General features: G+C 33.3%; 2 protein-coding genes across 3 annotated transcripts; one reads left to right on the plus strand and one right to left on the minus strand.

Moving 5' to 3' along the window:
• Nucleotides 2,387–4,508, plus strand: LOC104746765 (guanine nucleotide-binding protein subunit gamma 2). Of its 2 annotated transcripts, XM_019236574.1 has the most exons (5): nucleotides 2,824–2,912; nucleotides 3,655–3,844; nucleotides 3,971–4,023; nucleotides 4,104–4,148; nucleotides 4,241–4,508. In XM_019236574.1, exons 2-5 carry the CDS (start codon nucleotides 3,770–3,772, stop codon nucleotides 4,323–4,325), a joined length of 258 nt encoding a protein of 85 aa, XP_019092119.1. In that variant the 5' UTR covers nucleotides 2,824–2,912; nucleotides 3,655–3,769; the 3' UTR covers nucleotides 4,326–4,508. The 2 variants fall into 2 exon arrangements, with proteins under 2 accessions (XP_010466588.1, XP_019092119.1); XM_010468286.1 differs by lacking the exon at nucleotides 3,655–3,844 and having other exon boundaries at nucleotides 2,387–2,912.
• Nucleotides 6,843–8,593, minus strand: LOC104746766 (ADP-ribosylation factor-like protein 5). Its single transcript, XM_010468287.2, has 3 exons — nucleotides 8,406–8,593; nucleotides 7,945–8,169; nucleotides 6,843–7,435 (listed from the first exon to the last, which is right to left on the minus strand). The coding sequence occupies exons 2-3, from the start codon at nucleotides 8,134–8,136 to the stop codon at nucleotides 7,076–7,078; spliced, it is 552 nt and encodes a 183-aa protein (XP_010466589.1). The 5' UTR covers nucleotides 8,137–8,169; nucleotides 8,406–8,593; the 3' UTR covers nucleotides 6,843–7,075.

Genomic DNA, 13,190 nt, shown 5'->3' on the forward strand with positions numbered 1-13,190 from the left:
TATATAGAGTTGATAAGGTCTTCTTTCGTAGTTCCCTTTTTTGCACTAGTATTCGGAGAAGTATAGACATTTTTTTGTTTTGAGATTTTGAAAGCTGGTCTTGGATAGCGTTTAACGATGAAGGCTCCAGTTTCTTTAATTTAAAGCTAAGGCAACCGCGCAACTGTTTGAATTTTGCGATTTAAAATTGGTGTTTCCTCTTTGGACATATGTTGGCCTGTGTTAATCGTTTTGGCTTTTCTTTTATCGTATTTTTGGGATTTTTAGTTATAATTTTCAAAATTTATGTCTCTTTTTTCTTACTATGTAATTGCTGTCACAATTCAAAAATTGTATAAATCTTAAATTTATTACCAAATATATAAAAAGAGCAACATATTATATATATATAGTTTATGTTATACTGATTAGTTATTAATTTTATAATATTATTAATAGTATATTAGTATAAGAAAATCTTAATTTACATAAATCGAAATGGAAAATAAGAAAAATTGTGATCGATAAAACTCTTTATAACAAAAAAAAAAAGAAATAGTCGCCGAATACTGTATTACAATTCGTGGTCCTTGTACATTTTACATATTATGTTGACGTCCGCACATTAACCTTTTAATGTATATTTTTTTTTGGTAGGCACCTTTTAATGTATATTTTGTCCATCTCTTTCAGTGACTGAAATAAGATAATTTGTTATTTAGATAAAAAAAAAAAAAAGGGGGAGATATTAAGAAAACAGCTCACACAGCTTGGTACGCGGTTTCTGTCCTTTCTCAACCGTCCAAGATCTCAATAAGTGGTCGAGACTCAGAGATGACACTACAGATTCAAATCTAATACGTACGGACATTATTGCTTTTAAATTGAAATAAGAAACTAACAATATAGATAAATCTACGTAGTTTAATCTTTCTTAAAAAAAGTTATTACAGAAACTGACATTGTCAGTACGTAGAACTCTAGCTGACACACCAAGTACGTTTTCACTTCATCAATCCACACGTACTTGCAAACAACAAAGAGATGAGAGCAAGTTGTTCATGCTCAAACCGAAAGATTTACCATATCTACCATTTTGGGATTTTCAACTTCTTACTCTTTGACATCTTGGAAGTTTTCCACCACGTCCTCTTCTTCTTTGGCCATGATCTTCCTAGTTACTACATCAACATTGATAAAAAGTTAACTGGATTATGGAAAAAAAAAAAAAAGTTAACTGAATTTAAATAACAAAATTAACGTGATGTATCTTACAATTTATGCATGGCGTGAAGCTTATCTTGATTAGATGACTTAAGCGATTCCTTTTGTTGTCAACGATTTACGAAGTTTTTGGGGAAAAAAAAAAACTAATCTCACAATTTCTCACCATTTACTTGTCAATATGCTGCAGCAATCTAGTCTTCAGCTTATGAGTAGGTAGGTTGCTTGGAAATGATTTCACACTCGACTGGAATCATCTGCGATTACTCTTATGATGAAGGGTTAACTGGTTTGCCACTTGAGCACCTTAATTAACTCTCCTACGGACAATACTCTACTTCTATTTCTGTTTTTTTTTTCTCTGCAATTAATGGCTTATTTCTCAGTCCAATCTCTAAATTAATTTTAACTAAGCGTCACATTCATTGTAAAACAGTTAATTTTTTGTTTGAACAGATTTTACTTTCGATTCAAAGAAAAAAAGTGAAGCGTAAAACTAGAGGATAATTTGAGGGAAAATGACCATTTCCTACCTGCATAATTTCAAAAGTACCAATTTTTATTTACTTATACAAATTTTTGGAGCCAATTTTTACATATATTCAAATAAAATTCAAAATCATATCCAATCAAAAAAAAGTGCATGTTTGATGAAGTGGTATCGTAAATACTGTAATTTCGTTTTTTAAAGAAAAAGGTAAGACCTTAGACTCAAACCCTGGTCCATCAAGGCGTTTGAACAAAGTTTTTACCATTTGATCCCACAACCTTACTCATAATATTAGGGAATTTCTACCATCTTTGCATCATTGATGGCTGCTCTGGGTCATGCTTTGTCGTGGTTCCTCTCCATCCAAATAGATCAGCTTCCATTGAATGCTTTTTCTATAATTGGAAATTTTAAATTTTATTTGAGTATAGGTAAAAATTAACATTTTCAAATTATTCAGATAGAAGATTTTTTTTTTTTTAACAAAAAAAAATACAGATAGAAGATAAGATATCATTTTGTCGATAATTTGATGATGATATCATCATCATAAAAAATGATAAATTACACTTAATTGGGCCACTAAAAGGCCCATTCTTAAAACATCGAATCGGCGCGTGCAGTTAACCGAAATCAAACTTTTAGGAAGAGACAAAAAAAAATTAAACAAATTTTTCTTCTTTTCTTCTTTTTCAAAAATCGCAACTTTTTATTTCTTTTTCGACCCTTTCGATCATCGGAAAAGCTCTTTTTTTTTTTTCTCAAGTCTTCCCCAACTCATAACTTGAATTTTCTATATTCTCTTTCTCAGAAAATTACAACAGTTCTCTCTTTTTTTTTTTCTTCTTTTTGTTGAATTATCGAGATCTGTTTGATTCTGAGTCTCCCTAGTAATCTGTGTCCAACCAGTTTTTTTATAAAAATGAGGTTTTGTGAAGGTTTATTATGAGTTTCCCATATCTTAATGGCGGCGGTCTTTGGGTCTCGACTCTTGAGTAAAATTGGTGTTTCTTCTCTGTTGTTCTTAAAGTTTTGATCTTTTTTATTTTTTTTTATTTTTTTATTTTGGGGGTTTTGAAAATCGAGAGATATTTTGATGGAAGTGGGTAGCTCCAATTCATCGGGTCAGCAGCTTTCAGGGCGGGTCGTTGATACAAGAGGCAAACACAGGATTCAAGCTGAACTCAAAAGGCTTGAACAAGAATCTAGATTCTTAGAGGTATATAATTTCTTTACTCTCCTCTTATTAAACCCTTTTTGTTTGTTTCGACTGGCTTGGCTTGTGCCTTTTTTGGCTGATTATTATCATAATGGATCAATCCTTTGTTTTTGTTTGTGCTTGGCTCTTTTTTGGAGGGAATTGTATAAATCTTAGTGGAGTACGGTGAAGAATTTGGAAGTTTGAAATTTTTTTAAGTTTTGGGAATTGGGGAGCTGTTAATGGAATCAATCTGGTTTAGGGGTTTTTGTTCTTGTTTTTGGGATTCAATGAGTGAATAAAGAAAAAAAGGTTTGTTATTTTTGATTTTGTAACAGTTGGTATTGTGGGGTTGCGTTTTAGTAAGTTAGTTGTACTTGTGTCTTGATGTAGTTCAGTTTTATATATGCTTAACAATATTGGATCTCAGATTAAGGGAACTGATCTGATTTAGGTCGTTGTGATTAAATGAGTGGGTAAAGAAAACAACTTTTGGTTAGTTTGATTTTGTAGAAGTTGGTAGTGTCAACGATGTTGTATAGCACTTTTCAGGTTTGTTGCTTTCCCTGAGTTAGTTAGTTAGTAGTGGATCTTTGATTTAGTTACTTTTGTAGAAGACTTCAGAAGTACTTTACAAAATTGGATCTCAGATTACAAAGGCTTTGATTGTTATTTACGGGGTTAAGCAAAATTGTATGCTATTTTGTTCATGTGTTGTGGTGAAAAGTGACTTTGTTTTGTACAATACCTTTAAATCTTATAGGGTTTATGATAGAGCTCAGCCACAGTGTCATATGCAGTTCAAAAGATAGCGGAAGAAGGACCTTTAGAATTGAGATATGTTGTGTAGAACTGTCTCCTTTTAAAGAGTTTTTGTGATGCTAAATGTTATTCAAATGAGAGAGTATATCAACATGCTTTTGTTGATAGAGCAAAACAACAGGTTCAATCAGGTTATGTAATATCTTGAGCCCTGAGGGTTTAATCTCTTGTCCACGTAGCTGTTAAGACATTTGAAATGAAATACTTGTTTTAAAAAGTTACAAGGTATAACTTTCTTCGTTCAATTATATATTCAGGAAGAGCTGGAGCTGCTTGAGAGGATGGACAATGCATCAGCGTCCTGCAAAGAGTAAGAACTTGTTGCATAACTTATATCCGGTTCACGGATAATCATTCCACAATCTTGACTCGTTTCTCGAATGTATGTAGGTTCTTAGACAGTGTTGACAGCAAACCTGATCCTCTTCTTCCTGAGTAATTCTACTTCTGTTTTCTGAGAGTTAACATGCCAATAACTGTGAGATGATTTGGTTCTTATATATCTTTGCTTTTGTGACTACTTGCAGAACAACAGGTCCGGTGAATGAGACATGGGATCAATGGTTCGAAGGCCCTAAAGAAACAAAACGATGTGGCTGCTCCATTCTTTGATCTTCCTTTTCCTCTCTTAATTTTTTTTTATCTCTACTTCTTCTAGAAGAGTGAGTTTGTGTTTTTACATTCCGCGGCAGTGAAATTGATGTAATTGGCAAAAAAAAATATGATTCATTTGTGCAGATAAAAATCTATTGATATTGACGTCTCTTAATTTAAAGAAAAAACATCTGGGACACAGTTTCAGTGAGAGCAACCAAAATAGTCGAAGCTTGTTACATGAAGGTCGGAGTTATATATACCATATATACTCTACTAAAGACAAAAAAAAGATAAGTATAATTAATGAGCAATCCAACTGAGCACATCAGATCACACAATCCTTTCTCCAATAAGCTGGACAACTTTGCTTGAACATGGTTCTTGTCTTCTTGATATTGTGAAGGTTAAGTGCATTTGTGATTTTCAGCTGGAGTCAATCTCATCATCATTCAGGTCATGTTTGTTTTGTAAACACAGTATGACTGAGCTTTGATGATCCTTGTGACCGAGTAGGGCTCATCTTTCATGGCTTTGTCTGTTCTAAAAATGTCTCATCTTTTCAGCGGAATCTCCAAGCTTTCACCATCTCCCGTGAACCGAAGTTGTCAACTTTAACTTGTACGACCCGAGTAAAGAAGAGCATGTGAAGATGGAGAATCAGATTCTGTCCAAGGATCTCTTCCATAAATCCTCGAGTATAATAGGATCATCGAGAGGATGGCTAGCTATGATGAACGAACAAGATTATACACAGTGCGTGCGTCTCACCAACATCTTCAACAACAACCCTTCATAGACAATCACCCTACCTCCCTTAATCAAAGACCAAACCGAACACCTCCGCAATGTCTCTGTCTACGACGATTGTGTTGTCGCCGCTAGGTTTTACGGTTCAAGGCTTAATTAGTCAAAATCCGGTCTAGTCTCTCCGGTTAGTGGCTACGTCAGATTCCCCTTGTATGACTTCCCCGACTTGACATAATCTAAATGCAACTCAGCAACTGATAAGAGGACAAGACATAATCTAAATGCAACTGATAAGATAAGAGGAGACATTATCTCTATGATCTTATCTGGTTACGTTTTCCCTATCTCGAGGTGTTTGAACAGCTTTTTATCTCGAGTGATTCTTATGCTTCTTGGATCTTGGTAGTTCTGATGGTCTTCTAAGTCTAGAACACTTTCCTTGCTCTTCAAGAAAGAGCGTCTTTCTAACTTTACTGACAAATCAAGTCAATGAACTGAGATAAAATTAAGTTAGTGATACAATCAGATCACATAACCTCTTATAAACTTTTCTTCTTAAGGATTTTTCTTACTTCTGAAAACTTCATTGGATCTTCAAATGCAAGAAAAATGATCAACTCTTTTTTTTATTTAGACTCAAATCAACAGTCATTACGCTCTAGCTTTCACTACATATTTTTGGACCTTTTGGTTACATGTTTTAATGATCTCTCTTTCTTTCAATACATTTGATTATTACAAAAGTTCTGTGTACACGTATGCAAACTAACCGAACCGACATTGTTTGCCTCTCCCTACCCTAACTATTTTGACCTAACTAGTGAATGTACTGTATAAAAAAGATTTATTCACCGACGGTTTCCTATTGACAAAATACATAAACCAAAAAAAAAAAAAACACAAAAGAAATGGAGGAGACGACAAAAATTACGGTGGGGGGTCCTGCGACGATCACGATTGGGAGCAGCGACGGTGTTAGAATCAATTGCCGAGGAGTATGTATTCACATCAGTGGACCCATTACCTATATTACACAAGGGCAAGCTCAAATCCCTCTTGGAGTTGAACCTCAAGGTCCTAGCACCCCTAATCTACCTCAAGTTCCTCGCAGCCCTTCTTGGAGTCCAACATCAGGGTCCTCGCAGCCCTGATCATTTCAATGGTCTTCTAAAACCAGAATTGTAGTCATATATAGGATAAAATCTCTACAAGTTTATATCCATATGACTACAAAAAACTACCATTATATTGTAGTAGGCATATGGATTTTGTGTGTTTTTTGTGGGGTTACCTTTACAGTTTTTATTTGTCACCATTGAATAATGATAAGCATAATCTTACCTATTATTTGCTAATTGCTACTACAGTAAACATTATTACAAATTATCAAGAGTTATTGTACCATGTTCTTATTATAATTCCCATTACTTTGTTAGCGGTTTCATCGTTGTTGAGTTTTGGATATAGGAAACAGCTTTGGTTAGTTTACTAGTAATGCCAATATTGATGTAATTCCTTTTGATAAGCTTAACAAAAGTGTATCACAGATTACAAAAGTCTTAATTGATCACTTAGACTGTAAGGTTCACGCAAAATAGTTTTCATGTGATTGTGGAGAAAGGTGACTTTGGTTTGTGTAATACCTTCAAAGCGCTGCTTATGTATAGGGTTTATGAGCTCGGAAGAATGACCTTTAGCATTCTCTAATGCACATTCAACTGACAGTTTTTGATTGCTGTAATTCTGTAAAAATGATTCATTTGTGCAGATAAAATCTGTTGACTATTGATATCAACATGTCTCTTAATTTACAGAGAATACAGTGCCAAAATCCGACACAAAACAAGATTCTTTTCTTTCAGATTTTAATAATTCTGGACACAGTTTCAATGAGAGCAATCAAAATAGCTTAAGCTTGTTACATAAAAGTGAAGAGGATACAGTGTTAAAGAACAGCTGAAGCAGACAAAAGAAACAAAGAAGAATGAATTCTCTCTCTGATTCAGTTCTCATTTCCCTTAACTCGTGGCTTTACCGGTAACTTTCTGGGCAATCCAGCCGAGCCCATCATACAACCCTTCTCCAGTAACTGCACAACTTGCTTGAATATGCCAATCATGGTTCTTGCTACTGTGAAGGTTAAGTGCATCCGTGATCTCAGCAGGAGTCATCGCATCTTTCAGATCCTGTTTGTTTGCAAAAACAAGGATGACAGAGTTTTGAAGATCCTCGTGACCAAGTATCCTGGCGAGCTCATCTTTCATGAAAGAGATTCGAGCTCTATCTGTGCTATCGATAACCACAATCACAGCATGTGTTCCACGATAGTACGTTGCCCATGAAGTCCTTAGTCTATCTTGCCCACCAAGATCCCAAACCTAAAGACAACATATCATAAGTACATATGCCAGCGTCAAACAGTTGGTTTTTTACAGGAAACGATTCAAAGCTCTATGTACCAAAGACGTCTGATTTATAAGTCTAGTAACGTTTATATGCATCATTCAGTTTTGGCATACAAGAACACATGCAAAAGGCCATAAAACAGAGATGGTTTCAGCTGTGTCCATGGCTTTGACAATTGCATAAAAACTAAACCACGAAGAAATAACAAACAGTTCTTGTGATATAACAAACAAACCAGACTAATACAGCCATCTACACAGATTTGCTATATGAAACCATAAATCACAAGTATCAAACATATGAAAACGACGTTCAACACTATGAGCTTCTAGACCAATCATGTCATGACAATAACACAACAAAAAGATTGCAAATTCAAGGAAAAGCCATAAAGATTCAAACTTCTATACCTACATCCCAAGATTCAAACCTGAAACAGAACCTAAGAAACATGGATTCGAATATAAGAATGCAGTAGTACCTCGAAGCGGATATTCTTGTAGACAAGCTCTTCAACATTGCTACCAACAGTAGGATGAGTAGTGACAACTTCACCCAAGTGAAGTTTATAAAGGGTCGTCGTTTTACCAGCATTATCCAAACCAACAACCACAATCTTATACTCTTTTGCAGGAAACATCATGAACCAAAACCTCGACATGAATGCTCCCATGTCTCTCTCTCCGATGTATATAAAAAAAGAACCCTAAAATCAAGAAAATTTCATCAATTTACGAGTAAGTGAAACCCTATAGATGATATAGATCATAAAAATCGAATCTTTCAAACAAACCCAAATCAGAATTTTTACAAGCAAGTGGAATTAGAATTCGAAATCAGAGAAGCCCAGATCAAGATTTGGATACAACAAACGATCCCAGATTCGATCAAGTTTTTTACCCAATCCAAAATATACAAATCGGGAAAATTTTGTGATCAAACCTTAGATTCAGCTATAGTCTCGCGATGGCGGAGGCAAGAATCGGAGATCAAAAAGTTCAAAAATTTCAATCGGGTGGTTCTTCTTCTTCTTCTTCTTCTTCTTCTTCTTCTACTTTTTTTTTTTTGTTAAGCTTTTGAGGTTCCTTCCTTGAAAGCAGATTTGGGTGGAGAGAAGAAAAGTATGCGGGAAACAATGTCAAAACTGTAAATATTATCAAACATTTAGAATTAAAAAAATAAAAATAATTTTAAATTAATACAATTTCTTTTTTTTTTTGACCAAACGGCTGCAGCCGTTACCGGTGATGGCACCGAACACGTCACCGCCATAGCCACGACGCCAAAGGTGAACATCGTTGGATAAGAACAAAGAAAACTCAAGGCCCAACCGTACGCCTAGGGCCTTGTATACTATTAGCATTTGTTTGGCTATTTAACATAATCACAATAAGTTGAGTTGGTGGTGGCAAGAGTGAAGGTACCATATAATACTGTGGGAAAACAGCTAAAATCAACCTCAACTATTTGTCAAACACTTTTTTATACCTAAACTTTAACATCCAACAAATAACAACTTGAACGGTATTAAAATTTAAATTTGCTACCTAAACTATATAAAATGTTGTCAATTCCAATCTCTGTTCGAACAGTGTTAAATCAGAGTTTGATGATGTTGAGTTAGACGGTCCGTGACTTCAACGTAGCACTGTGACTTACCAAAACTATATCGTTTTGGTCATTTTGGGTATTTTGTAGCAAGAAATAATCAAAAATGAAGTCTCACAACACACCCGAAAATGGACTCCAATACTCCATCTTTTGCCAAACGCTTTGTTTCTTGCCACAAAACACCTAAAAATGACTAAAACAACTTAGTTTTGGTCATTCCCAGTGCCATGTGGATGTCACAGATCATCTGACTCAACATCATTAAACTCTGATTTAACACTATTCGAACAGAGGTTGAAATTGACAACATTTTATATAGTTTAGGTATTAAATTTGAATTTTAATACAGTTCAGGTTGTTATTTACAGAGTCTTGAAGTTTAATTATAAGTGTTTGGCAAATAGTTGGGGTTGATTTTGGCCATTGTCCCGGTAATACCGTAATAGAGTTGGTGAATCAATCTACAAGTCTCCTTCTGTCCACTCTTTGGATTTCCAAAGTCTTAAGAGAAAACACCTTCAGTTTCTCTGTAAGAAGAACAACCTCCGGACAAATTTGACCAACATTGCCAATTTGCCATGGACAAATAATCTCAAAGCTTTAGACAGATCCGGCCATGAACCAAAGGCTTTAGACATCAACTTTATATGAAACAGTTTAAAGACATCATTTTCAGAACAGTAATCATGGTGTAGCGGTTTAGACATTCCCTCTCTCGTATGTGGTAGCAGCAATTAACATTAGGTCGGCCCTGGCTCTAGATGTTGTAAGTTCAAGTTCCACTTCTCTCTTTGTAGTTTATGAAGTAGTCTTTTGTTATGCCTTATATTGCTGTTGTAAGTTGCTTTATGCCTTATGAGTATGTTTGATTTCTGTATCTAAAAGATGTGTTTCACTCTTAGGATTAACTTGTGACCATTGTTTTGTTTTTCTAAACTGTTCTTAATCAACAGACCTTAACAATAAAATAAGGCACATAGATTGTTGTGTGACATAAGTATAAACTAGGTTAGTCTCCTAAATTTTTATTTTCGTATTTCAGTTAATTCTGATGGTAGAACAATTGGCGGCCACAATAAAGAAATGCATTTAGTAGTTTACAATAAGTATCATTTAATCCTCCAATGGTATTTTTTATTTTATTTTATTGTTTTAGTAATGTGTCGCTTTTAACTTCCATCGTCATTTTTGTTAATTTTTAGTGCAAATGTTTTTTCCACTAATGAGTAGTGACATGGTATTCCATTACATATTCAATCGAAGAAAAAAATCAAATCAAATTAGCTAACAATAGTGTTTTCTGTCGCTTACATGATGAAAAAAACCTAGCTCTCAATATTGATAATATATTCGACTAAAATGATTAGTACCAAGATTTAGATGATTAATAAGTTTTAGAAAGATTTGTGACATTGATTTGGGTCGAATAGTGTTGTTGTGGTCTTATTTATGAAAAGAAAAACCAAACATATATGATTTCTTTCGACAAAAAGAAAATTACTAAGATTATGTACAGTGGAGGTGTTGAATTATAAATTCAACTATTAACTTCATATAATGAGGGTGTTGAAAAAAGAAAAAAATCTAGGGAGATTTGCACTCAGACACACTTTCTGTAAAAGTATGTTCATTTAACACACTTTCTGTCCATGGAGCACTCCTTTACCAAGTTTTCTGCTGTTCACATAATTTATAAACTATTTTAACTTTCATCATGTAAGTTGAGGTATAACTAGAGAGAGAAAAACTGTTTGTATTACAAATAATAAGAACCATTGGATTGAAACTATTAGTTAAAATTCAATGAATAAGATTTTCTGTCATATTTTTTTCTATTATTCACTTTTTTTTCTCCTACTTTCTTTGTAATCACTTTATTTAATTATTATGACATATATTTTTGATTTTGTTTTTATGATTGATTATAATTTTATTTTTTCTACATTTTAAGATCCATTATACTATATTTAAAATGAATAATTATAATATATATTATCCAATTATAATGGAATATTTGTTGATTGTTATGTGTGGATGCTAAAAATATCTTATTATGTGGATACTTATTTGTGAATACTATACTTATTCTAAAATCAAGTCCACATGGACGATGAGTTATACACGTCCACTAAAAACTACTTATGTTTAGGTGAAGTAGTCATTGTTAACTATCAAACAATGTTAACCTCATCATATCCCCAAAAAACCTAAGCATGGAACCGTTCATCATATCATATCCTAAACTCAAAATCAGAAACCTCTAAGCCCTAAGCCCTAATCCCTAAACCCTATACCCTAAACCTCTAAGCCCTAAACCCTAAAGCCTAAATCCTAAACTATAAACCTTAACCTTAGATCATAATAGTAATCATAAATTTAATTTCATAGCAATTTTAACAAATATAACCAAATATGAAGATCTTTTACTACAAAACATGAAATTGACCCAGCCCGACCTATAAACCATGAACCTTAAACTAGGCCAAATTTTTGACTACTTGCATTACATTCTTTATAAATTTCCAAATTTATTGATATTGTTCGTGATTATGTGGATGGTTAACATGCATAGATGGATACTTATTTTGGATGACCAATTAATCAAACAACTTGTGGTTTGGTAAAGTAGTCATGGTTAACTATCAATCGATTTTAATATTTCATGTCCATAAAATCAAGTCCACATGGATGAGTTATACACGTCCACAAAAAACTATTTGTGTTTTGGTGAAGTAGTCATTGTTAACTATCAAACAATTTTAACCTCATCATATCCCCTAAAAATCTAAGCATGAAGCCGTTCATTATATCCTATACTAAACCTCAAACCCTAAACCCTAAACCTTTAAACCCTAAACCCTAAACCCTAAACCTTAAACCCTAAACCCTAAACCTTAAACCATAAACCCTAAATCTTAAATCCTAAACCCTAGAGTCTAAACCCTAAAGCCTAAATCCTAAACTTTATACCTTAACCTTAGATCATAAACCATGATCATAAATTTAATTTCATAGCAATTTTAACAAATGTAGTCAAACTGAAGATTTTTTACTAGAAAACATGAAATTGACCTACCCCAACCAGTAAATCCTAAACCTTAAATTAGGCCAAATTTTTTACTCCTTGTCTTACATTCTTTATAAATTTCAAATTCATTGATGTTGTTCACTATTATGTGGATGGTTAACATGCATGGATAGATACTTATTTTTGGATGATCAGAGAAAAAACATATGAATACCTAATTAATTAAGAAAATTGTGGTTTGATAAAGTAGTCATGGTTAACTATCAAACAATTTTAATCTTTCATGTCCATAAAATCAAGTCCACATGGACGATAAGTTATACATGTCCACTAAAAACTACTTTTGTTTTGGTGAAGTAGTCATTGTTAACTATCAAACAATTTTAACCTCATCATACCCTAAATCCTAAACTTTAGATCTTAAACTATAATCAGAAATTTAATTTTATAGCAATTTTAACAAATGTAGCCAAATTTGAAGTTTTTTTACTAGAAAACATGAAATTGACCTACCCCAACCTGTAAACCCTGAACCTTAAATTATGCCAAAATTTTGACTTCTTGTATTAGATTTTTTATAAATTTTCAAATTTATTGATGTTGTTCTTAACCGGTAAAAAAAGATTTGGAAATTATATTACTGGTTTTTGTGCTAGAAACACTTGGAATCCGGCGCTCAATCCTTTGAGCTTAAGAGAAAGATTTCATTGAAAAAACTCTATAACCAAGTGTTAACTAGAATTATCCATCTAAACATGTCCACATGTTCATGATTTGTATGACATAATACACTATTTTGCTTATTTCATTTTGAAAATATTTCTGCTTTTCTCTAACAAAAATTATATATTTTTGTGCCTACACTTTCCAACTAACAAAAATTATATATTTATTTAAATAATGAAAGAGAGATAAAAGAATGAAAAAGAAACATGTGAATTGGGTAACTAGAGAGAGATTTATAGTTTGATGGCATTGTTGTAAATCGAGTTATAGTGAAAGGATATGATAGTTAATAGACATAGAGAAAATGTCCAAATAGTAGAAAGTGTGTGACATGACAAATACTTTTGAAAAAAGCGTGTTAG

This window comes from Camelina sativa, chromosome 15 (assembly GCF_000633955.1).
Source record: "Camelina sativa cultivar DH55 chromosome 15, Cs, whole genome shotgun sequence".
In the NCBI taxonomy this organism is placed as follows: domain Eukaryota; kingdom Viridiplantae; phylum Streptophyta; class Magnoliopsida; order Brassicales; family Brassicaceae; genus Camelina; species Camelina sativa.